This window comes from Podarcis vaucheri, assembly GCF_965113315.1.
Source record: "Podarcis vaucheri genome assembly, chromosome: 11".
Classification (NCBI taxonomy): domain Eukaryota; kingdom Metazoa; phylum Chordata; class Lepidosauria; order Squamata; family Lacertidae; genus Podarcis; species Podarcis vaucheri.
The window spans coordinates 61,223,434-61,250,596 of NC_138749.1; the positions used below are offsets into that span (position 1 = coordinate 61,223,434).

General features: G+C 41.2%; 1 protein-coding gene across 6 annotated transcripts in view; it reads right to left on the minus strand.

Annotated features, from left to right (window-relative positions):
• Positions 1-2,452: 2,452 nt before the first annotated feature.
• LOC309542677 (transducin-like enhancer protein 4) overlaps positions 2,453-27,163 on the minus strand; it is a 125,774-nt gene continuing 101,063 nt past the window's right edge. For 5 of the 6 annotated variants that reach the window (XR_014224357.1, XR_014224358.1, XR_014224359.1 and 2 more), the window contains 13 exons: positions 17,247-17,366; positions 16,210-16,263; positions 15,775-15,927; positions 13,581-13,713; positions 12,499-12,692; positions 12,034-12,110; positions 10,319-10,568; positions 8,914-9,161; positions 6,583-6,730; positions 5,987-6,137; positions 5,656-5,732; positions 4,396-4,845; positions 2,453-3,275 (listed from right to left, as the gene is read on the minus strand). Coding sequence is in view for 1 of the 6 variants with exons in the window: in XM_082241568.1 (XP_082097694.1) it covers positions 4,738-4,845; positions 5,656-5,732; positions 5,987-6,137; positions 6,583-6,730; positions 8,914-9,161; positions 10,319-10,568; positions 12,034-12,110; positions 12,499-12,692; positions 13,581-13,713; positions 15,775-15,927; positions 16,210-16,263; positions 17,247-17,366 (1,713 nt within the window). In the remaining 5 variants the exon portion in view is untranslated. Of the gene's footprint in view, positions 3,276-4,392; positions 4,846-5,655; positions 5,733-5,986; positions 6,138-6,582; positions 6,731-8,913; positions 9,162-10,318; positions 10,569-12,033; positions 12,111-12,498; positions 12,693-13,580; positions 13,714-15,774; positions 15,928-16,209; positions 16,264-17,246; positions 17,367-27,163 lie in introns of those variants that run through there. The other variant, XM_082241568.1, reaches the window with a different exon arrangement.

A 27,163-nucleotide genomic window follows, 5' to 3' on the forward strand; every position in this document is an offset into this window, starting at 1 on the left:
TGCGGAAGCGGACAAACACTGGCTCCCTCGGCCTCTAAAGCAAGATGAGCGCCGCAACCCCAGAGTTGTTCGCGACTGGACTTAACTGTCAGGGGTCCCTTTACCTTTAAGCTCGACAACTCAACAAATTATATTACATGCTATGCTTATGTGTGTGATCGTACATCCCTTGGTTGGGAGTCCAAGTGGTCATAGGATGCATTGGATTTACAGCTGTGATGTCAAATTTGGCATGAGGTGATTCAAGGGATCCTAAGAAACATGGGAAATTGTCATATACTGAGTTGGACTGTCTGTTCTGACACCTTAGGACTTCTGCCTTAGTTATGAAATTCTACTTCTAAAAACACCTCCTCATATTTGCTCTGCAAACCTTGATTTCTGCACTTTAAATTTCGCTTCAAGTTCTGAACACTATTCAGTTGTTTCAGTTGTCTAGTAGAACAATAAAAGGATATTTTAATAATCTCTCTGATCCCACACATTTCTACTTTGAAGAGACAAAAATAAAAATCCTGACTTGACTAACAAGATAACTCTATTGGCCACTACAAAGCATCATAGCTGTATAAGAAATGAAAAACAGAGGCAATGTTTTTGACTGAATCCACGTGAAGTCAAGTGACCCACAGGCATTCTTCACTGCAGCCAACAGCAGTTTTATGGACACATTGTAAATGTCAGGCTACGCCTTTTTTAATAATAAAAAAGACACTATAATACTGTTTCCTTGTAACCAGGACAGAAAATCTTTTGGTAAAAGTAAAAACATTTATTGGTTTTGACATTAAAAAAAACTTGCTCTGTTGGGGAGAGATGCTGTACTCCAAATACCGGAAGAAACGTGAAGTCTCGAGGGTTATGTTCAGTAACTCTTGGTTCAAAAGCAGATGCGGCAGGTGCATTATTTAAGAGCTTGTCAAATATGATCTTCTACAGCACATTTCTTCAAGCTTCATCTCTCCCACTGATTGTGAAGGGGGCACACGGTGGAAAATGTGGGACTTAGGACTTCGTCTCTGCTCTCTTTTCCACCCACTGGCCCAAACCATATTACATACATTACATAAATGAGCAACCCATTGGAATCTTAATTCACATGACCTTGTCACATGACAACTAATCCACAACCTTCAAAGGTATGGCTCTGATCTGATCCTCCGCACCCTGTGATGTGTTGCAGACTTAATGTAACATAGGGAGTGCAATCAAGGTAATATACCGTGCGCTATCCTTGCAGAAGGCTATCAGTCACTGTTTGCTACTTGTGAATCAGAGGCCTGGATTTAACTGGATTTTGCTTTTCAAAGCATCCCAGTTAACAGAATATAAGAAATTAAGTACACCTCAAACAAGGACATATGTGAGCTGATACAGCAATAACCAGATCCAGCATCTGAACAATGACAAAGGATATTCACAAGGGAAGGCCATGCAAAGCAGAGCGGCCTCATCGATGTTCGGAATAAAGCAGTTTGAAGGATTGCTTTATGGGCAAGGCTTTAAATTCAATGGCAGCAACAGGGCAAGATGGGACCACTATCACATAACTATCATTGAGAGCTGATTAGCACAACCCTTAAATGTGCAGTAGGCTGCTTTCTGTTCATTCTGATCACAAGTCAGCCTTGAAGAGTGCAAATGCATAGAGATGGTTAAGAGTATGCTACCAAGATCATCTTGCCATTGAATGTGCCACCTTAAGCAGCCCTAGAACAGTCTGACCAGTTGCAAATTGAATTAGAGCACTCATACAAATCACTTTGCCCCATGCAAGCTTCAATCTAGGCTGTCAACCCAGATTTCTTTTAAAAAAAAGTTCCCCACCCATGTGATCATGTCAATTACACATAATGCCATAGAACCAAAGGAAAAAGGATTGCATTCTTCTCAATACAAAATTATATCAGAGTTCCTGAGGAGAGAAGGGGGAGGATTGTTCTTTGGATGTGGAACATTACCTGCTTCCACACCCAATCGACAAAATTACAAGAAATACATAGAAAGGAAGGGTGGATTTACACCACAAACCTCTATCCATACAACTGGTTTTACTGTTGTGCCTTCCCGCAAATGATGACAAATGTAAAGAATTGTTAATTTGGTGAGAATGCTGAGAATTTTCTAACAGACACTTCTAACTCCCTCTTACAAAACTGCAATTCCTAATTTTCCCCAGGGAATGACTACTGAACACTTTACGTTTGCAGTATAGAAACTCCCTGAAGAAGGGCACATAAATGGGAGCTGAATCCTGCAATGCTCATGAAGTTGGCAGAAACTGCATTTCACATTTCTCTTCTGTTCATAAATGGGAAAAGAGACACACATGGGTGAGAAGTTCTTTCTAACACACACACTGTTCATCGTGTGGGCTTAAAAAGCTTTTATGCCTGTCAGTTGGGCTCATTTTTGTCACACGCAGAGGGAGGGAAATTAGGAAAACCACATCTTACAAGTTACTTATGTTTAATGCTTAAAAGTTTGAATGCACAAACGATAATCTACCATTATAGAAGTACTTGTGGTCAATACAATGCATTAGAACTATGTACAATGACACAGTTTAGTATCAAAATCTTTCTACACTGTAGAGTATTACGAAACTGTTAATGACATCAAACACTGAGCACTTAACACAATTATTATCTTTTTTTTGCTACCACATTTGGAACTTCAATGAACAGTCCATTTCAACTTGCAGCATTAACCCATTTCTAGTATGAAATTAAGTAAATTTCTACTTACACAATAAAGATTTATCTACACAGTTCTTTTGATTTTGATCCATAGCAGCAAAGGCACTGTACATCAGCAGATCCACAGACTTAAAAGATTTTTTTTTTAAGCATTCAAAAAAAAAAAGTCACAGGTCATAGTTTAACAGCAACAACAACAACATAAAAAGATAACACAATGTTTCTGGCACAATGGCTCAGCCTGCGTCCATTTCAGGGACGTTCAACTAAGACTTGGGTAAAACTGGCGGTAAATAACGCAAGTCCTTCTCCCGAGTGAAAATCCATTCTGTTCTGCACTTCAGAATGAGTGCTCTTCTAAATCCTACCTCTGAGGTCCTCGCTTTTATAGTTTGTACACTTGTAGAATCCTTTCCCTTCTCAGTGCCATTTCCAATGAATATATCAAATATTTTTCTGTAATCTTTGTAACTGCAGAATTGCCCAGAGACTCACATCTCCCCTTTCAAAGAAATGTGGCAAAAATGTCCAGAAGGGATGAAGGTCATTCTTGGAGACACACTATTGTACTTCTCTCTGAAACATACAAAAGAAAAGTGATATTCATCATTTTGGGCAACACGCTGCACTTGTTGCAAAAGAACAACAACATACACAGCACTGTTTACAAAACACTATAAAATGGCAGATAATATAGCAATTCTATTTTGGGCGTATTTTTTTGATACCCTCGTCATATGTCACTTGAACTTGCCGTTGATAAATCAGAGTTACTGAATGAGCCCCAAAATGCAGTAGGTGAAGCAGGCAAGACCCCACTGTGTGTAGCCTCCTGAGATTAAACCAACACCCATTTGAGAGCAGAAGTGGCAATAATATAACCCAGTTTTGATATAGAACTACCAATTTTTTTCCCCTTTCAAATTTCCAGTCAGCATGTTTGTCCGTATAAAATTTCAAGACAGCCAGAAAAACTTATGCTTGACTATGTCTGGATTGGCTGGGTCTGGAGAAGCCTCTAGTCTATGTTTGGTGGGGAGGAGCCTTGGTCATTTTGTGTCTAGCTCTGACTTGCCTCTGGACCTGCTAAGCCCCCACACAGGTGCAAGGTTTGCATAAGGCCTATGCATATAAAATCAAAGGAGCACAGCACCAACATATAGGGAAATAAGCCCGGATCATGCACCATGCTTTGAAGTTGGCTTTCTTCCCTAATCCATAGTCAACATTGATCAGTTTATCTGGATTTGGACTGGGAGGGACAATTGCAATTTGTTAAAAACAGAAGTGAAAGTTTCCACCAGAGGTGGAGAGTGAGGGAGAACAAACAAGCCCTCAGGGCCGCAATGATAAATCCTAGTTTAGTTATACTGCAAATTCGACCATTGTCTGTTTCAACATGTAGTGGACCTTTCAAATTTCAAGGCCATCCATGGCTGTCTGGCAAGGCCAAAGGCGAGGCAAGTCAGGCGAGATCTTCTGCAGTCCCTGTTTTCCTAGACTTTCATCTGAACAAGTTTATCACCTCTTGTAATTAATTATGCATTGTTTATTAAACAATAGAATTTAATGAAGCACTCATTTGAGATCAGAAGTGGTGCAGATGTGTACACTAGGTAATAAATGGTAAATTCCCATTCTTTACCAAATAGCCTCATCCCACACAAACAATACAAACATTGAGAATGCAACATACCTTTAAATCCAAGGCAGAAGCAGACTACTTTATTTAGTCAGTTCCTTGTTAAAAAGATTTTCTTTAAACAAAATAAATACATTACAGCTATGATACATAATTGAAAGAGTCAGTTCCCTGTTAGGTATGCTTATTCCATCTTCTTCCAAGTAGATAGCTGGAGATTTGGTATTACAAGTCCTTAATGGGTGCCTGATATTAAATAGCAAGTCTGGTGGGGAAAGTCCACAATTGTGATGAACAGTTTCTGTCCTCACTTTGGGAAGGAAAGAGAGAAAGAGAGAAGAAAAATATACAGCAAAGTGCTACAAGGAGGAGTACAGTTCTCATTCAGATTTGTCTCTAATAAATAACTTCATAGACTGTAGCCTTCTTGTCCCCAGAACCGGTAACAATGTATTTGTCATCCACAGAGATATCACAGCTAAGCACAGAAGATGACTCTTTGGACTGAAAAAAGAAAAGAGAGAAAAAGAAAGTTAACCACCCTTTGCACAAAAAATTGCAATATTAAACTCTTCCCTTCAAACAAGACTTTTTCAGAATGGTCTAGCCATTTTTGCTTCCTTCCCAACGTCATTTTTTTTGTTTTTTTTGTTTCTGCACCCTTAAACTTAAGTTCAGTAAACTCGGCAGACCCGAGACATTGATCATGTTATTATTTACATCAACTGTCCTCCAGAGATTAAAACCAAGAGAAGTTAAGAACCTACTTTGTTACACAGCACCCAATTAATTCCTTCAGTAGTTAATGGGGAAACAGAAACAGCTAATGTGTTGTCATCAAGTTAACCAACAGGCTAAAAATTAGCCCCAAAGCAGGCAATTTGGGAAGGAACGTGCAGAACTTCATGAATTGTATTTAACATATACCCCCACAGCACAAAAATTAGCCATAGACTTGAACAATGTGCAAGCTTGCCTTGCATGTATTCCGGACAATCATGTTACCCAATCACCATTTTGCTGACTGGTTGTGAAAAATAGCCTTTGTGGCAAATGAAGGCATGCCGTGCCAAAATGGCAAAGAAAGGAAAACTGTGTATCTAAGGAGAACACTGAAAGAAACATTGAGAACTGCCAAAGTCTGCAGCAGAAAGAAAGAATAAGGTGGGGTTATGGGAAAAGGGTGGTAAAATGTCGCTATGCGAAGGGAGGTTGCTGAATGTTCCCTGACAAAAGCTCTACAAGGTCCTACGACAAACCATTGGTATAAGGCTGCTTTGTATGTGGTTAACATCCCACCTCTATGATTTTTACCTGGAATATGCTGGCTCCATAAGGTGTTCTCCAAGCATTCAGAAGGTTGTCTTTTCCAGTGCTTACAAACCATTTGCCTGAAATCAGATTTAAAAATAATTAGAAGTAGTTTTTCAATTGATTAATCTGCACATCAACAAAATCTATTCTCTTCTCCCCTTCCCATCCATTCTTTATCCCTGGTTGAAACAATGATCTGCAGCTGAACGGCTCACCAAAACAAAAGTCAACCATACATGTACAATTAAATATCTGCCATTTGATTCTCCCTTCTTGGTTTTTACGGGAAGCAGGTTCGGAAGACGGCGCTACTGTATACTGAACTGCTTACCGCAGTGAGCGAACTTCAGGGATAACACACAACTCTCATGAAGATGAAGTTGATACTTGTCTGGTTTTGTGACATGCAGCACTTCAACATTGCTGTTCTCCATTCCTACTGCCAACCATTCTCCAGTTGGGCAATAACCCAGTGAGAAGATCTGCAATTAAAATAGTACACAGGTTGATGCTTAATGAAAGCTTTACACACCTGTCTCGGTGACGGAATTTACTGCTGCTGGGAAGATAATTTGGTGTAACACAGTTTTTTATTTTTCAAAGAGATGCTAATGAAGCGACAGCACTAGTTCAAGAGACAGCAGCTCAGATAAACAAAACTCAATTAACAGTGTAACTTACGGCACTGATCAAGACCTACATCTTAATTCTGAAATGGGCTGAAATAGCATTTTCATACAGGTTATCTTGGAATAGGACCTATAGATAGCCGATCATCTACAGGAGCCCTACACACACCAGTTAAAGGATGCAAAAGCCAAAGGAAAAGATTCTTCTGTGGCTGTTCTTCAAGCCTGCTTTAAGAACCTTGATTTTTAAAATATAAAAACATCACAGACTGCTTTTAACTTGTCGTGAATTCTTCACCTGTGATGTGAAGTCGTGTTGCTGTAGCTGCCTGCCTTCTCTTAGGTCCCAGGATCTCACTGTATTGTCCAGGCCTCCTGTCCAGAGCTTAGTGCCGTCATTTGAAATATCAATACAACTGGCTCCGTCTGTGTGGCCCTGGAATTGCCTGGAAATGTCAAAACAAGGCAAAAGTGCCATCACTTTCAAAAGAAGTATGATTTGAGGCAGGAATTTCACACACACACACAATTTTAATTTTTGGATGTATCCTGAAAACAAATTACATGATCCATGTTTTTGCATCAAGGTAATGCGAGAAAGCACCAGATCCACAATTTGTGCTCTTTAGTCAGTAGAGATAGATGCTGTGACGTTACCATATATGAGAGAGTGCTGGAGGGGAAATAGTTAAATAGGTTGCACAGACAGGACCCAGGGGGGTGGAGTCAGTGGGTCTATAAAGGAGTTCTGGGGGGAGTTTGTTGGGAGTTGTGGGTGGGTGGTTGGTTGGTTTGAGTGGGTTGGCTGGTTGGGAAAGGCAGTTGGTTATAGAGAGACAGGGCAGTTGGTCCTTGAGTGTGTGTGGGGGGTGGTGGTAGCAGAGATAGAGAGAGGAACATAAGACTAAGAAAATAAAGAGGAACACTCTTTGTTTTCTTTTAAGTCTGAAATAAAATACACTCTTCTTTATGAATTGAAAAGCTGACTGAGACTGAAGTGATTTTACCAGGGAGGACCTGGTTGGTGGCAGCGGATTAGTGGTCCGTGAGACAACCGGGGGCTCCGTATGAACGCCACAGATGTGATCTGCGATATGATGGTGGTTGGTGAGGAACCCATTAAAAAAAACTATGCAGTTTCAAGAAAATCCGTTTTAAAAGATCCAACATATGTACACTTTCCTCTCTCTCTCTGGCAACCCAATCACTGCATTTCCTGTACCCCCCCCCCCCCGTAGAGTCGCTTCAACACAGAACATGATTATTAGCTGAGGACAACCCATGTTTTACATGTATTATTAGCCTTCAGACTTTGCATAGGCTATTAGCTTTTGTTTAGCCTTCTTTTCCACTGGAGGTAACAGCAAACCAATGCATCTCAAAGAATTCCCAGCTTGGAGGTACTTAAACTCTCATCTGTATTTAATTAGGTTTACTGCCTGCCCTGCCCTCAGATCTCAGGAGCAAAATGAATTCATTTTTTTTTAAAAAAAATCAATTTTTCCACCCAAGCCCCAAAGGACTCATAATGAGCCAATGAAGAAGAAACAAAGGAAAAAAGAAAGTATAGGAATTCACATGACTGGTACTTTCTGACAGCCACTCAAAATCATGTATACATGTTCACACAATCTAATTTCAGAGACTACAAACACCAGGGCCTTTCATTCAGCCATTAATGCATATACATAATTTTGACAGGAAGTTGTTTTAATAGAATCAGACAATTTGCCCATCTAGCTCAGTATGGTCTGACTGGAAGTAGTTTTCCAGGATTTCAAGACAGGTGTCTTCCCCAACCCTGAGCTACAGCCCTTGTTTCCACTATGTCTGCACAAAAATAACAAATTAGCAGGCCACTTGAGCCATACTGTGTATTTTAATACTAATACTCTTATTTGTTCCAGCACCAATCAAAAATCTAATTCTAATCTTTGGACTACACCCACACACACAGTCTGCAATGGCTGCTGCTTCACAGGTAGCAACTGCCTAGAAATGTCTCCTTTGACAGAATGGGGAAACACTGGCAGAATGGGTAGTGGAAGGCTGAAATAGCCCCTAGGACTCTTCCCATCCAAATAATCCAGCATTAAAGGTAATAATTCATGATTCTGGAAGCCTAATGCGCAAACAACTATTGACCTTTCAAGTTTATGGCTGCTTCATTTGCTATAGCTCCAACCACATGACACCCCCAGTGGAAACACAGAGTATGGTGAACACATTTACAGTGCAAACACAGAGTATGGTGAACACATTTACAGTGCAAACACAGAGTATGGTGAACACATTTACAGTGCAAACACAGAGTATGGTGAACACATTTACAGTGCAAACACAGAGTATGGTGAACACATTTACAGTGCAAACACAGAGTATGGTGAACACATTTACAGTGCAAACACAGAGTATGGTGAACACATTTACAGTGCAAACACAGAGTATGGTGAACACATTTACAGTGCAAACACAGAGTATGGTGAACACATTTACAGTGCAAACACAGAGTATGGTGAACACATTTACAGTGCAAACACAGAGTATGGTGAACACATTTACAGTGCAAACACAGAGTATGGTGAACACATTTAGAGTTGGATTGACAATCTGTCTTAAGCTGACCTACCTGACCAGAGTCTGATTGTGCAGATCCCAGACTGCAATGTTCCCATCGCTACAGCAGGAGAAGCAGACCTTGGAATCAGGGCTGATTGCCAGAGCATAGCAGGCAGGAGCCGAGGACGTCAACTCTGCTTTTATACGCGGAGTTGGAGCTGCCAGGTCCCAAATGGATAACGTGCTGGCTTCCCCGCCAACAATCAGGGTGCGGCCGTCGGGGAGCAATCTGCAGGAGCGGATGTAGTTATCTCTGTTCTGTAGAGACAGAAGCCATCAAGAGATTACTCATGAGGAAAGGAAAACAGCATTAACACGAGAGCAGGAATCCATAAAAGTATTGTATTCCCTCTTGGTTTTAATGAGCCATTTATACTTATGACAATGATAAAGTGGATTAATGCCAGAAAATTACACGACATTAGGGAAGTACTTAAACTTGATCTACAAAATTCAGCAGTGAGAGATATTTAATCTTAATTAGTATCAAAACGCACATGCAGGCCTGTGCCCAGCCCCAAACAGTTCAGAGCTTGCGAGCCTTCTGAGTGCTTATGGAAGCCTACAATTTTTTTTGAGGAAGTTTGTGTTTCTGTTATTTTAACCCCTTGAAGGAGACCAACGTCACTCTCAGCAGACAGTGACTTTATAAAATCTACCACCGCTGCCAAGACATAAGAAAAATCAAGAAACAAAGATCTGGCAAGTATTTTCAGTATTATAATAGTAGCAATACAGGGGAAGAAAGTATCAGGGTCAAGGATGGGGAAAAGATAACGAACCAAAAGCTAGAACAACAATGCTTCTCAAATCTGACAATTTTTCTCTTATTTATTAAAATCTTGTATGATTATAGGTGTTATTGTGTGCATCATCTTCAAAAAACAAAATATGCTTCTTGCGTCACAATTATTGCTTTTACTCAGATGCAAATTCATGTTAACCTAATAAAATTATAAACTAGGTAATCTCCTAACATCATGATTAGCCAGTTAAAATTTCTTTAACTGGATTGTAGCCACAATAAATGTCACTTTTAACAAATGCAGGTAATAATTTGAAAAGTATCTAATGTTGATGTTTTTTCTTGGTTAAGCACCCAAAACTGAAGAATTATCCTTTATAGAAAATGCATAACCTAAATTTAGAGATACACAAACAGAAACCTGTATTAAAAGTTGACAGGTTCCTTTGAAATTCAATTAAATCCCAGAGTTAAAAATATGTGATTGATGAATTAAGCAGCTGGCAAAATTACTGGGTTTTAATACTACTTAAACTATATGCAGAAACATCAAATTGGATGACTAATTTACAGATGCCCCAACCACCCAACAATGGTCTCTATGCCTCCATGGCCACCTCACCACTGCCAGCACCAACTCTCTAAAGACCTTTTGACTGCCATTACTCACCAGGCAATCCAGCTGAGAGACAGGGCTCTTGTTACCTGGATGACTGATATCCCAGACCTTGACACATCCTTTCCCACCAGTGTACACATGCCTTGTGGGGTTGCTGATGGTGACAGCACAGACCACTTCCCCGTGGTTCAGGGTGTTAATCTGCCGAGCGTGACGTGGGATTCCTGGCCCAATGAGGGCATCAGGAGGAAAAGGTACGGGCTGCATTTGGCCATCTGCACTGACATGAAATGAGTATGCCCTAGGGAAAGAAGAAGAGAGAAAAACATGTTTCAATAAGCCACACGTGTGGTATGCACAAGACAAAGGGTTTACATAGATGCAGAACGTCTCTCTTAACTTAGAAAAAAAGATCCAGGCTAAGGCACAATTTGTGAAACATAGTTTAACATAGTTGGGCTTAACCCTTGCAATATTTTTTCTTGGACACAAATACCAAGGAGTTTATATATATTTTTCTTCAGAAAGAATTGCCAAAATGGCAGACCAATAAATGCTGAGCCAACATGGCAAACAGTACATCTCACCAGGAACAACATGTTATATGACTGCCAGTTACACCACCTGTGAATAACCTATCAACAACTTCATCTCAAAAGCTCTGCTAGGGAGAGCGCTCCACTGCTCAAAACAGCTTTGTTCTAAGATGCAACGTGTTGGAGTGCTTCTGTCACTGCTCACAACTTTATTGAAGGCTCAGCTGGAGTACATTATATGGAAATATATGGCTAATGGAAGGGATGGGGGAGGCTAGCAGATTCATGGAGGTAGTGCGCAAATGGAAAACTCACACAGGCCACTGAAAATGGATCACAAATCTTTCCTGAAGAAGAAATTCTGCTGCCTTATTTGCTGTAGCTTTATTATAAGACATACTGGCATGTGAAGAAGCATAAGCCTTTTAAATGTTTTTCTTACATGTAGTATTTATGCCTTAGAAAGTGCAAAAAATAAACTGATTGGGGTTTTTTAAAAAAACAAAACCAAATAAACATGTGAAAAATGACTACTTATCGTCAAGAGCTCTGCCACTTTTTGTTTTTTTGCTTGCAAAAGGGGATTGTAATGCCGTAAATATATGCACAAATGAATGCCCTGGGATCACTGTGTCTATTTTCACTTCATTGAAGAGGAATGTGAGTGAAAACTCAGTATTAATTATATAATTCTTTCATGCCCAGCTCCCAGTGAACCAAGCTTGTTAGAGTAGGTCACCCTTTCTGGTCGGTTCCATCACGGATGCATTTGTACATTACAATACCATAATTCTTTTTAGTATTTTCAATCAAACAGAACATTTTGCTGTTTCTTTCTCTGCAAAGTGCTGTTTATGGAATCCAGTAAGTCTGCAATTGATTGCAGGGCTTCTTTTGTGCACAAAGGAATTATTTTTAAAACGGAGAGGCAGAACACGGAAGACATGCACACTAGAGAGCCCTTTGCAATTTGCATTTCTGTGCCAAGTTGAGCTACTGTGGTCCAGCACGTCCCATTGCAGAAGGATAACCCCTACCCCATGGCCTCTTTTATCCACAGCATCCGATACCCTTGGCGCATATTCACCTATGGGAAAAACTGCCAAATAGGCTTTTAAGATTAAAAGGAGGATTAACCACCCTCTGCCACGCATCGAATTCAGTATCACAGAGGAAGCAAAAGGAACAAAAGCTTAATAATATGATTGAGTTTGTACGTTTAACACTCACGGTTTTCCTCCTGGGATGCCTGTCAGATTGGGAGGGATGCCTGGGACTCGCATATGATGATGTGGATCAAAACCAACCTGAAGTTTTCCCACAAACAGAACAAAGAAAGTTCAAAGCGTTAATGGGGAATGATAGAATTCTAGCCATTAGTTTTGAATCTCAGGGGCTCACAAACATTTCTTTAAAAGAGTCCTCCCTAAGGTTTAAGAACATAAGAAGAATCCCTGCTGGATTAAGCAGAGGACCCTTATTCCCAAACTCTGTTTCCAGCCATGGCCAGACACCTGTCATTCCCACCAGGTGATATTCAGAGGTATACTGCCTTTAAACCTCTCCTGATTTATTTTGCTTCCCTAGGGCAGTTTACCTCCCTTTTCGTGCCTCGGTTGAAAACAAACCCCTTCCACTCAGGAACACAATGAGCACAATGAGCATGGGATACAAACCAGGAAGAAAGAAACTCACCACTGGAGATCTCCCATATGCTGCTGCTGCGGCGGCGGCTGCTGCTGCTGCACTCATTTGAGGAGAGATGTTATGGAGACCTGCATAGGCAGCACCAGGGCTGGTCAGCTCCCCATTCATCCCAGCGTGGGGCACTATTCCAAATGGGGCAGGGTAAGGACAAGGTACTGCCATGGGCGTTCTTAGGCCTGAAGCTACAAAACATAGATGGGGGGGGGGAACAGGTGACACCATTGTTTAAACACCGGCTGCCCATCTGCTACTGAGCCTGAAAGTTCTTGTACTGCTTTCCAAAGCCCTGAAGAACTTGGGTCCAAGATACCTGAACCCTTACATCCCAGCATCTTTGGTTATTCCCAGAGTTGGTGAGGCTGATGGCATCAGAGAACTGGAGAGCTGGAAGGGACCCTGAGGGTCATCTCAGCCAATGCCCTGCAATCTTTTTGCCCAATGTGGGGCTTGAACCCATTAACTTGAGATTAAGAGTTTCCTGCTCCACCGACTGAGATACAACGAGAAATCAATACTTTAGTGTCATTGGCCCAGTCCTGTGGAACACTGCCCATAAATTCAGTGGGAGCCTTCTGTGCCCACTATTAAACACCCGCTGAAAACCTTTCCATTGTGCCAGGCCTATGTAGGCAAATGAGAGTATACCCCACAGTGGTCTATTGATGTTTGTTTATTATTTCTGCTTGCTTTTAACTTGTTTTTTAAAAAACTTTTATAATGTCATTTCTTGGTTTTATATTGTTGTAAACTGCTGTGATAGGTCTTTATGCTACAGTGTTACATAAATGTTTTTATAAACAAACAAACAAACAAATAAATGTCATTTCTGCACAGGTGAATAATCTCAGACATAAAACTGAAGGCAAATTTTGACTGAAGGCCAAAGTGCTTCCTTGTCTTGACCTGCTGTACCATGAAATGAGTTGCTTACGATCATCTAGCAAACCCAGGGCAGGTGTGGAATCTGAACCCAGATCTGAGCTCAACCACTTTATGGGCGAGAGAGTGCAAAGCAGCAATGTGATCTTTAAAAAAAGGAGGGCAGCCCCTCCTTCAAGTGGTCTACGAACCTAATGGGTCGACTCCTGGTGGCTTCCCAGGCACAGGCCTCAATCCTGGTGTAGAATTACTGCCGGGAGTTGGAGCGTCAGTCCGTGGAGTGGGGGTACTCGATTTAGACACAGGGGTGGTGGACTTCTCATTCTAATGTGGAAAGAGACAGGTAGATTATTTACATTTTCAGCAAAAGGCAATTGACAAAAGCGCAATCTAGAACGGGTTGACTTGTGTGGTTTCTCTTTCAGTTTTTATCTGCTCTTCCTGGCATCTAAGGGTGCAATCATCCAGCTACAGCTTGTGCAAAAACAACAGCAAATGCAACTTGCAGAAGTTCATTTCAGTTGGATCTACATAGGCAGACTTCCCAGCAGTCTGTATTACAAAAAATCAAGTACTTGCTTGCTGTAATTAGCATTAAAAGCCAGTCTCGTTTGGATCATTAAGGTGTTTCCAGGAAAGGTAAAGGGCAGACATTAAGTGGTGTTATTTTTAGGCCCTCCTACTTATATAATCATTTATTTAGTTACAGTACATATCGCTTTGGAAGCACTAAGTCATCCCCCCACAGACAGAAATACGAAGCTGAGGAACCGTAACTTCTAAGATAGGTGCCCAGTGATGGGATGGGAAGGGATTTTAACACAGCTATTATATTTCCAGTCTCCACATTTATAGGATGGATCAGGCAATGGTATGTTCCTTCTCTATCCCAAAATGTGCATAACTGAATGAAGGGATTTGACATTTAATGGATTCCACTGCCAACACTCATTCAACAAAGTGTAAAAACTCCTATGATCAAATTACAATACCATCAGGCAGTGAATACTTTAAAATAGGGGTTACCAATGGGGTGCCTGCACATTCAAGGTATGCCCATAGGAGCCATCCTTGGTGCCCACGGGGTCCTGTGGGTCACCCCAATGAAAGTAGCATTATATTGTAGTCAACAGACTTGGCTGCAGTGTGTCTGGTGCCCAAGACAGTTCCTCTGCTTTGCCAATGTGCCAACGAACCCAAAAGGGATGGCGACCAAACTGCAAAACCTAGTTCAGTCTGTCTGAATTATTTAGTTAAGAAATTTCTATCTTGCTTTTTGCCACATGTCTTAAAACAGCTTACAGAAAAAGAAAAATATGAAGTACAAAATTTACGACATTGGCTAAAACTTCAGAGAGTAAAACATCACAACAGTATTTCTGCAGCACTCAGACAAAAGAAGTCAAGGCGTACAGGTGGAGGAGTCTGAATCTGGTTGTCTGAATCTACCTTTCTGCAAGGCATCAGTGACATATGCAATGTTCAATGGTAATTCAGCCCAGAGCTTAATGTAATATATGGTAATGTCTCATGGAGGAGGTGAGGGTGAGACGTGGTGCTTGCCTAAGTCCTTCCTCCCCTACCTTTGCACTGTAACATAGGAACAGGGGTGCAAAAATGCATATACCCTGTTTCAGGTCACTAGTCACATGCCAACTCCTTATTCTGCCTGGGATTTTGCAGAACCAATTTTGCACTAAGGGCTACTACTAAATTTGCCTCCAATTCTCTGCACCTTCTAGACAATAGTGTGAGAAGAGCAAGAACAGCCTTTCTGAGAAAAATGTGAGCAAGGCATGGCATTTTCTACTCTCTCTCTCTCTCTCTTACACACAGTGCACATATGTGCATATGTATGTACGAACACAGAAACACATTATTCTGGCTTTGCAAGCAGCCCTTTTCTGAATTATGACTTGTTATGCAAGTCAAGAAAGGCTCTTGTAAATGACAGATTACTTTTTAGATAGAAAATGATTGTAGTTGAACATAGCCCAGTAATACAAATAAAGCCAAGAAGCAAATCACGTCCAAGTAGAAAGCTGAATTTACTGTAAACTGCCATAGAAAAAAAATATTCAAAGAACCCCTGTGTGCTCTTATTTATCCACAGAATGGCAAGCTTCCTGGCATGAAAAAAATATATCACAATAAAGGCATATACATCATTTTCAGACACTGCTAGCAGAACAAACCCTCTCTATCACCTAAAAAGAGCCTGGGTTTCAATGTGCTTTTTCTTTTTTTAAAGTAGAAATGCACTGAAGGCAGTTTTGTATCAAGATGTGCAACTGGGGCACATCTCATTATTTCCCCCTCTCTATTTAGGCACCCAGCAGTGCACACAGGGATACGAGCATGGGCATAGATTGTATAGTCACTTACAAGGCTAAGTTCTTTGGATTTGGAGGAAGGAGTGCTGCTGGAAGATGCTATTGAGGCTGGGCTAATTGGTGCATCTTTCTTGAGTAGACGGGTCTTGTCCAAGCCATTTTCCCTTGGAGAATGTGCTGGGCTTCCTCGTGGTGATGAAGGATCCTGAAAACAAACTGTAATTATAATCAGGGCATCCTATTTGCTGTAGGTTGGATGAGCGACATATGTTTCCTTTGACTATTGCCTTTGGCAGAAATGGCCAAAGAAGCATACTTCCAGCCCAGAGGACATGACAGTGATGATGCTTTCCCATTGGGTCTGATGAAGAGAAGAAATTTTTCTTTTCCTTCTCAAAACAGATGCAGAGCAAAACAATAACAAATTCCTAAGTATTCAAGAAGCAAGCCCAATAAATGATGGTAGCAAAAGTGATACTGCACATACCTCATTGGAAACATCAACCACTAAGTTGTCGTCACTCTTTTCACCATCACTGTCCTGCAGTGAAGAAGAATGAGTAAGGATTCTATAGGTCTGTAACTTCTTGCACAACCAATATATATTTTATTCAAATACGAAGACTCGTAGTGCTGCACAGCCAAAACGATTATGACAACAAAAATGTAAGGGCCAACGATGAACGAATGACATGCTAGGTGGGCCATACAGAAGTGCCCGTGGGTCACAGCAGAAAAAATAGCTCTTGGCCTCTTTTAGAAGGTGACTATTTACTAAAGCTATGCACATTATGTATTCATATATATATCGTCGAAACGTCGCACAGACACCCCGACTCTTACACGGGAAGACACCCGAAGACACCAAAACCTGCATTCCTGTACCCGTGAAAATCTACGAAAGCAAATATATATATATATATATATATATATATATATATATATATATCCCCTGTTTTTTCACCAAAGGTCTCAAAGCAGCTTACAACAAAGATACAAAATTTAAAACATTAAACCTCCAAAATTTAAAATCCAAAGAACACAAAATCTCATTATTTTTAAATGTAGAAATCTGAGAAACATTCAGCGTGCAAAAACCTCCTGAGATAAAACAATTTTGACCAGTTATCTGAAACTCAGTATTTAAATTAGGGGCTCACAATTAGGGGTGTTGTCAGAATTCCATAAAGGCAAGTTTGTAAAAGCACAGCCCACCCCCCTTTACGAGGAAGCTCTCCTCATAGTCTACTGCCTATGACACCATCTGCCACCTCTGTAACTGCAACCCATCTCCCTTCCCTGGTTCCTGAAGGGTCCTTACAGGTGATCTAGGACAGAAGATATGGCACAGCTGCCTTCACTGGGAACACATGCCCAAGCATGCCCCAGCACATTCCTTCACTGAAGAGCTGGAGCCATCTCTGCCCTATCACCCTTCTTGGGGTATGAGAAGGAGGCAGCAGTAGATGCAGAAGCCTTGGTGGAACATTGGGGAATGTTCAAAATACAGATGGTTTCACTCACGTAGCGAGTTGCTATTTCTTTTTCTTCTGTTTTCTGTTTTTTGCTTTCAGAGGAGTAGTCTGTTGAGTTTCTGTGCTTCTCAGAGGCTCTGAAACTGGCTGATGGAGACACAGATGAGCTCTGAAATCAGAGAAAAGAAGACGAAAGGTGACTAAAAGTGTTTATATCTCATCCTGGAGAAGATCACCAACAACTAATGCTCTATCTCCACAAACAGGGTCTCATATTTCCTTCCGCAACAAATAGATGCAAACAGTTCTGCTCCTGGCACAGTATTAGAGAAGCACATGAACTACTTGGAAATAATCTAGGCAGCCATGTCAAGCATCAGGCTTTGTGGAACTTAGTCATAAGCAGATCTCTGCCCGTCTTCCACTGTAAGCAGTGGGCTGGAGGGCTCACTTGCAAAACAACTCCATATCTACTTCATGAGGCAGCAGGCTGCAACAGATCTTGTGAAAAGGGTCTTGTGAATGGGGAACAGTGCCAGGTGACCTTTCCAAACACCAGGTCTCTCCCAGAGGACCTAATCTTTGATGAGCACTTTACTATCCTGATGGAGGGAAGCGGAAAACAGGGGTGATTACTCTCAAGTTGGTAAGTTTGTGGGTGGCTGCACCAGTGTGCCACTTGAAAGAGCAGGCTGGGGGGGTTAGCGCTGCATGAGCAGGTCTTCTTGCTAGTACGTCTGCTGTCATTTCACATTGAAAACACAGGGGAATAAGCCTTCTTGCCGTCTCAATGGTGCAGGAAAGTTAGTACCTCATAATGAAAGGTAGAAGTGGAGTCCTGATAAAGGGAACACAGCCCGTAATCCCAGTGTTTGCTATGACCTCAAGCAAGCAAGCAGCCCTCTAGTAAGAATTTTATTTTGTCAAGTCACACAAAATCCAGATCAGACAAAAAATAGTGGGGAGGGGACATGACTCTGAACTATTTTATTTAAAAAGAAAACTACACCTCCAACGTTAATGCTTCTTTTAATGTGCAAGACTGCTGGGTGTTCTTTCCTATGACACTGTAATCTCAAATGATTGTCTTGCTACCCTGATGCTTAACACACTTGAAGAAAGCCCCACAGAAATCACTACAACTTGTTTAGCAGTTAAAAACAGACAGGATTTTATACATGTTTTATACATGTTTTACCTAAACAGCCTCAGGGAGTTATTCATTTATATGTTTACACACCAACTGCTTGATTTTACTTCCCAGAGTCAAGAAGAATATCATGTGTGAACACCTATTGCATATTAAAAACAGAAGGCTAATGTTGCACTGTTTTGCCCAAGGAAAACATAAGCTGTATACAGAAGCTATGGTTCTGTTCACAAGCATTATATAGTCATTTGTGTGTTACTGCTATGCTACAGGAGCAGTTTCTTAACTGCCCGGTCCCACGCTGCACCAGCAATGTATGCAAATAGAAAATACGTGGGTAGGGGGGCAGGGAAAGTAACCACACCAGAAAGAAACACACAAATCTGGTCTAATCTTGCAAATCAGGATCTATGCATCCCATTCTCACACTAGGTTTCTTTGCTCCACCAAAAATGTCCCTAGTTACCTTATGATATAATACACAAGGATCTAATGAAAGATTCCTGGTGTGTTGGGAAGTGGGCTGGGATCAGTATAAAGAAGTTGTTAACTACCTCTCATCTCTAAGTAGCAATATTTAGGGTTCAGGGCAGATCCTTTCCCCTTTGTCCTAATACTACTAGAAACCTAGAGCTTTCCCCGCAACTTTATGCAAATACCCTTATGCATGTGTTAACAATACCCCTGCTCCATTTATTTCCATTCCACAAATGGAGAGAAGGCAGATTATAATTTGAATTCAATTTACTATGACTCATTCTCTCTCTCTCTCTCTAAGTAATTGGCTGCAATAAGGAGAAAACTAATTGCTGAATGACAATTAGAATGATGGCTAAAGAGGGAGGAGTAAACCATGGTACTGATTTAAACGAAAGTATTTATTTTCATAAATTTGAAACCACATGGTTTCAATTTTTCTCAATCTAGTTAGCCTCAGTGCTACAAATACCCTTTTAATCTTTGATTCTGGTGCTTAATAACGTTATAATTTAGAGCACCCTAGAAGCATGATAAAGCAGCTAAATTATGGCTAGCTCTTTAAAGGGTGATCCACACACTGGAACAATGTATACTGCCTAGCATCTGTCTATACATGACCTAAAAAATGGTCCATACATACACTTGCAAATATTGTTCTATATGACCCCATTTTATGGAAGTCCAAACCTAATCCCAATTTTAGAGTGTAACATAAATACAGGGATTTAGAGAAAGTGAACTACCACAAACCTACAGCAGAAACTACTTTAGTAGTCACTCTGTCTCCCAAGGAAAGTGCTAGTCTTGGATGGAATTGGTGGCTGGAGATCTCTTAATCATCGCCACCGACACAAAACCAGAGGCAGGTGGCATGGTGGGACACTGTCACTCACTTGGTGTCCAGTTGGTCACGTTGCTGTTGCTTATCGGGAGGTAGAGGATGAGGCAGGAATGAGGCTGCTGTGGTGAAAACACATCTGTGAAGCCAATCCAGTGCTTCATGTCAACCTCTGCACTACTTTGCCAGTAAACAGAAGTAATGTGACTGACCAGAGGTAACATGGGTGGTGATGATCCACCACATCAATTACTGCAAAAGACTAATTCTCAGTGGGGGTGAGGGCAATTACAGTGTTATCAAACTGATTTTTTTTTTACACACACACACACACGGTTGATTCACATAAACAAGTATTATTCAATGCAGTTGGGTACAGAAGTGTAAGGAGAAACTTTAATGTGACCAAGTGGATTAAGTAGAAAGGGTTTGATTAAGGGAAAATACTAAATCTGATAATAAATACTTGTCAGTGGACAATAGAAATTTTGCCTTAGAACTATACAGAATGTTGCTTGCTTCCAATTTCAAGGAGAAAGGTTTTTCGTTTTGTTTTTTTAAAAAGACAAGCTTAGGACAAGACCTTGATACCATTTGACATCTGGCTGTACACATGAACAGTTGTGCATATTTTTTGGTTGTGCCCTAGTTGATGTTTTTAAAAGGTGTGGCTGGTGTTGGGAAGGCAGTTCATTTGCACGCCTTTCAAAAAAAATGGAGTGGGGGCCAGTGCAATGGAGCTGCCCTCCCAAACGGGAATCACTGCCCTAAACAGGATGGTAGAAGGGTGAGGCAGAGCAGGAGTGAGGTTGGGGCCGCTTGGAAAATTTAAGCATCAGAAGATGAAAATGTAAATCTAATACTCTAGGTGTCTCCTCCCCCCCATTTACGGTGGAAATGCAAGAAAGCAAAGAAACATCCAACACAAATTAAAAGTAAATAGAAGCAAAACAAATTTATAAAAACAGATAAATCTGTATTAATTTTTGGAATACTAGACCATGTTATTTAAAACCTAAGATATTTGAAATATTGTAAAATATGTACCCACTAAATATGTGATTGTACTTATTATGACTTTGCGTTTATGGAATCCAGAGTAGTTATTACGATGTTTAACTTTGTTATTTGTAATTCTAATTAAGGAAAATCAAATAAAATTTGAAACTAAATATAAATATCAAATCAGGAGGATCTTTAGAACAAAATAGGAACACTGGAAGCTAGATCAGTCTTTACATACTGATTTAGAGGTTTTTCTAATTGATTTATTTGACATGACTAAGACCTCTTTAACACATAACTTCATAGCCCAGCTCCCCACCCCACCCCTCTATGCTGCTATGCCTGCCTGCATCCATATAACATGGTCTCTCAACCACATGCTTTGAATATCATTCAGGTGACACAAGGCCCCCAGGCCTCAGTTGGGTGCTATGCCAAGCACACTCTTAGGAGAATCATATGGATGGAAGCTTTTCCACACAGCCCCCAGCTGGAATGGAAGTGGTACAGAGGTAAAGTGGGGTGTGTGCCGGAAAAAACAGTAGCAACCAGATGACACACTGCAGGGAGTTGGCACCATGTCCCTTGATGCAATTGTGGGGTGTCAGTCACTGTTGGAAGCAGATGCCACCTATGGCCTGCCTATCCTAAAATTTACTGATCACAAAGAAGGTGATAGAAACCCTCCTAGAAAGCCATAAATATCTCACCAGCAAGAGGGCAAACATCAGCCTGCTGCCTGCCTGCAGTAATTAGAACCGTATTTTTTGTACCATAACACTCACTTTTTTCCTCCTAGAAAGTAAGGGGAAATGTCTGTGCGTGTTATGGAGCGAATGCCTGTGGGTGGCGGGGGAGATCTGCTGCAGTCTTGAGCAGAGGATCCATGGTTCCCCTTCCTTCCCTCCTCCGTGGTTACAAAGCATGGATCCACATGGATCCTCAGGATTTTTGCATTGGGCTACTCCAAACTCACTGTCAGATCACATGTCTGTGGCCACAGCATGAACCGAACCACAAAAATCATATATTCACTATTTCGGTTAGAATATTTTTTTTCTTGTTTTCCTCCTCTAAAAACTACGTGCGTGTTATGGTCTAGTGCATGTTATAGAGCGAAAAATACGGTACTTCAAATTACTGCAAACCAAGAATTATTATTACCCTTCCACCCCCCAATGTCCACTGAATATTACTTATATTAGCATATGTGGGTCAAAGTGCAACAAGGGAGGAAAAGGCAATACAGTGGTACCTCGGGTTACATAACCCAAGGTACCACTGTACAGCAAAATAAAGCTCCAGTTAAAGCAAGCTTTCCATACTGTTCAGCCATTTGGCAAAGCGTCTTAGACAGTTAACCTCAGGCAGACCGGGGGGGGGGGGGAGGAATTCAGGAAAATTAGAGATGGAAATAATGACTAAGGACAACTGAGAACCCTCCCACGCAATAAGGCTGAGGACTCAAAATGTGATCATTCCCTTGTGAAACTTTACAACACCGGGACAATGATGTATTTTGCGTGCAATAATTAAAACATCAATTCCCAACAAAGTGGGGATTATGAGATAATTGACCATCCCGGGGTATTAAACAAACCATAGTAAAAGCCAAGGATGCTCATCGCGATGGTCAATTATAATATAATTATCTGAATGACATTATTGGTGTTATAAAGTCTGCTCAAAGTACAAATGCAACAATAAAAAATTGATAAAGTATGCATGGCAGGAAAATGACCTCAGAAGAAAAGGCTACTTGGCTGAATATGCACTTGTGCAGAGTCTACTTTGCTGCCTCTCATTTCCACTCTGAAGATATTCTAGGAACTGCCGCACAAGAGGATTCTGGGCCATTTGGGTGTAATCATTCAGCATATGCAAAGCCACATGCTTACGAGTCTAAATAGCAACAAAGAAAGAGTGCAAACTCATAATATACAGTGGTGCCTCGCAAGACGAAAAGAATCTGTTCTGTGATTCTCTTCGTCTAGCGGTTTTTTCGTCTTCCAAAGCAAGCCCATTGACGGATTAGCGGATTAGCGCTATTAGCGGCTTTTAGCGGTTTATTTGCTGATCGGATCAGCTGATAAGCGGCTTAGCGGCTTAGAAAAAGGGGGGGAGGGGAAAAAACCAGCAGGAACTCGCAAGACATTGTCGTCTTGCGAAGCAAGCCCATAGGAAATTTGTTTTGCGAAGCACCTCCAAAATGGAAAACTCTTTCGTCTTGCGAGTTTTCCGTCTTGCGAGGCATTCGTCTTGCGGGGCACCACTGTATACAGTAAAGAAGTTCAAACTGAATGTCCCTTTTATGCTTGCAGTGTGCCATCATAGAATCAGAGTTGGAAGGGATCCCAAAAGTTCTCTAGTCCAACCCCCAAACACTGCAGGACTCTCCGCTGGATCATCCAGGACAGATCGCCACCCAACCACTGCTTAAAAACCTCCAAGGAAGGGGACAGTCAAACAGCTCATTGTCAGAAAGTTCTTCCCAGTGTTTAGTCGAAATCTCCTTTCTTGTAACTTGAATTGGTTTGGGTCCTAGTCTCCAGAGCACAATCTTCCACAAGACATCCAGAACAAGCCTAGAAGTAAATCTCACTTTTTCCAATGGAACAGGCCTCCTAGTGTGCTTAAGAGTGCAGCTTTTGGGTTCTCTCCAGAGAAAGTAGACACATTTAAGCCTCAGTTAATTCAATCAGACTTGTATGAAAGTTCTATGCATGTTTACTTTGAAGTAACTCATGCTACATTCAATTGTGCTTAATCTCCAGAAAGTGTTGCAGGACTGTAGCTTTACATATTACTTGTGTAGAAATCTCATTGATTTCAATGAGGCCATAAGACTGCCCGTTTCTGGATTGCAGCCTTAGAGTTGTGCATTTTATAAAATTCAAGTACAAATCACTTTGTCTCACATTGGCTCTTTAAGATAATTGGTTTGATATTAGTAATGCAAGGGTTCAATCATTACTTTTAATGAAAATTATGATTTAAACAGGCAGTGTTTGATGTTTATATGCCATTTTACCCACTAATTAATTTCACTAATTGCTGATTAAATGAAGTTAATTAACAGAAAACAGTGTCCTATATAATATAGCAGAATACAAATGTTTAGTTCTGGTAGTTAACAATAGAAGTAAAATAATTTTGCAAAAAATATATAAAGTTCCTTTTTCTTTTGATCGGAAGTCTACATAAAGCAAGTCACTGACAGAATGGCAATATTACACAATGGGAGGGGAATTCCAAGGATCCATGGTATTTCTGCTATATCAAGAAAGGATGCTCTATGCCTAGATTAGCCCATATAATCTGGATGATTAATTGCTGGATTAAATGTACACCCTGCACCCTCATCCACTGGGATCCCCATGGCTGTCCCTGTTCTGTGGAACAGCCTCCTTGATGAGGCACAACAGGAACCGACCAACTCTACTTCCATTAGCATCTACTTCAATTAGTAATTGAATAGTTAAAACATAGAGGGTGGAAGCATGGAGGGTCAAATTCAATACTGTGCTGTGTTGAACGTTCCATCTGCACAAGCATATCAACTTGCCAGATGGCTCTGTTCCTCCCTTGCGCCTGCATGCCGTTCTGGGGGCTCACACGACCCCTTGAGAGCCAATTGTGGGAGTACATGGGATGCAGGGAGGGAGGAAAGCCCCACTGCACAAGCAGAAGCCCTCACATAGGTCTTCTAACAATGGGTATTTTTAGGCCCCAGGAAAAGAGAGAAAAGGGGTGGGAGGAATCAGTAGAAGTAGAATGCAGCTTAGGAGACATTAAACATGGGAGGGAGACTGTGGCCCTCCAGATTTGTCTGGACTCAGATTCCAGCTCCATCAGCTGCAGCCAGCATGGCTGATAGTCAGGGGTGATGGGAGTTGGAGTCCAACGCCATTTGAAGAACTGCAGGTTCTGTATTGCTGCCTTAAATTTAATAGAAGTATATAGTCTTATTGACTCAGTCACCCTTGGAACAACTTGCCCTCAGAATCACATCCGATGCTCTCGCTTAAAAAACCCCTGGCTATCAATTTATCGCCAGACATGAGATACCAGGCTACGCAGGCCATTTTGTTTACCCATAAACAGCAAACTGAACTAATTAGACTATTCTTACCTAAAACAAAGCAGAGTGCTGTGAAAAGGAAAACTGAAAAGCGTAAATGCTTAATCATAGTTGTAAGGCTGGCGATATATAAACATTTAACTAATTTGGAGGGTCTTGCTAAGCTGTCTGCAGGTTCGCTTCAATGTGTGCAGTTAAGCACGCACACAAACACACACAGCATTTGCACAGACAGATCAGGTTACACAATGGAAGTCAAAAAATGCCAGCCTATTTTGCAGCATAATTCTGTCAGCATGGGCTGCCGATTCTTTGGCCCCTCCTGATTCACAAGTGCACAAAGGCGAGCTTAACAGGTGTTTAAAGCAACAGCAAGGGCAGCTACCTTGCGCTACACAGGTGGAAGTTTAAAATTAATCCTTTAACATACAGCTTCCTCTGCAATCATTGACTAAGGGGATCTAACGCAGGTGAGGCCTAGCTGCTACTGAACCTACAAGGGTCAATGGAGGGTGAAAGTAACCAACCATGCTGAAGTACAGTCAGTGAAAGAAAATGAAGAGCACAGCAGCAACGCTTAGGGGAAAGATCACTGGAATAGCATCATGGGAAGGCTGATAAAAATAAAGGCACAGGGTGTGATAAAAGGTATTTCTTAGCAGGAAGATGAATACAGACAGAGAAAATAAATGTATAGACTCTTCTGTTTCTTGGCAATAAAGGAAGTTTTCGTTCCAGGCAGACAATACCAAAAATTGCTTAGAATTAACAATACAGTACACTATTGCACACATGGGTCTCCATGCAAGCATGAAAGCAGCTGTATTGCAGCAAGACAAGTTTAGGATAAATATGAAGCCCATAAACCATGGGGCTGAAATTTTCTATCTAGTCTTGGTTTTGGTGACCAATTTTGAGCTAGCTATGGGCATCTTCTTTATTTTCTGATGGATATTGCCCCACAACTACTGAGAGAGAAAAGTTAATATTCTAGACTCACAGATGATAAACTGAGTTTGACAGAGACTGAAAGCTCACGACTGAGCTGGGATGCATCTTTATGTTTTCAGATAAACACTGAACATTTGGGCGCAAGAGACACACTGGATAAACAACAAAAAGTTATTAAATTTATGTTGGGATGGAATGAGAATTTATATTAGCATTTGAAAGGGAAAAACCAGGCAGAGTAGCCAGTCTGATTTAATTATTCCAGAATAAAGGACTTGAACTGTGAAGGGGGGATAATAGCAATGGCACAAAAGGGAGGAGGGAGTGAAGTGTTGTATCAGCAAGATCAAACAGGGACAACTACAGAACAACTTTCCTTTTTAAAAAACCTAATTGCTGAGAAGTTTGGAAATAATAATAATAATAATAATTTATTATTTATACCCCGCCCATCTGGCTGGGTTTCCCCAGCCACTCTGGGCGGCTTCCAAAAGAAAATTAAAATACTATGATACATCAAACATCAAAAGCTTCCCTAAACAGGGCTGCCTTCAGATGTCTTCTGAAAGTCTGGTAGTTATTTTTCTCTTTGACATCTGGTGGGAGGGCGTTCCACAGGGAGGGCGCCACTACCGAGAAGGCCTTCTGCCTGGTTCCCTATATCTTTGCTTCTCGCAGTGAGGGAACCGCCAGAAGGCCCTCGGTGCTTGACCTCAGTGTCCGGGTAGAACGATGGAGGTGGAGACGCTCCTTCAGGTATACTGGACTGAGGCTGTTTAGGGATTTAAAGGTCAGCACCAACACTTTGAATTGTGCTCGGAAACGTACTGGGAGCCAATGTAGGTCTTTCAAGACCGGTGTTATGTGGTCTCGGCGGCCGTTCCCAGTCACCAGTCTGGCTGCTGCATTCTGGATTAGTTGTAGTTTCCGGGTCACCTTCAGTAGTCATTTTGCAAGGTGTTTTGGCAACTGGCACCTATTTTAATGTAATGGAGGTACAGAACATCTTTCAGGAGGAAAAAACACAAGGTCTAAAGTTTTCAAGTGATGGCTTTGTTCATTGCAACATGTATCATGGGGTTTTTTGGGAGGTGCTGAGTCTCCTGTTCTCCACCTCAGTGATTCCACGATAGCTTGGTGCGTATCCCACTCATGACATAAGAGTAACACTTATATGAAGTTTACATGGCACATAGCTCAGGAAGGCGTGAACTGTCTACCAGAGCAATTTGTACAGAAGTCAGAATGGCTGTTTTTGTGGGACCAATCCCGCCCCTCATCCCTCTATGGTTTTAAAGTACTAGCATGGAGGCAGTCAGTCAGTCTACATTGACATATTTGTAAAGGGCAGACACCACACTGCTAATAATGCTAGACAGGAAATGAATCCCTGGCACAGTTGTTTTTTAATAGCAACTATAGTTGACAATCGAATTATTTTTTATGACACATCTCACAAGA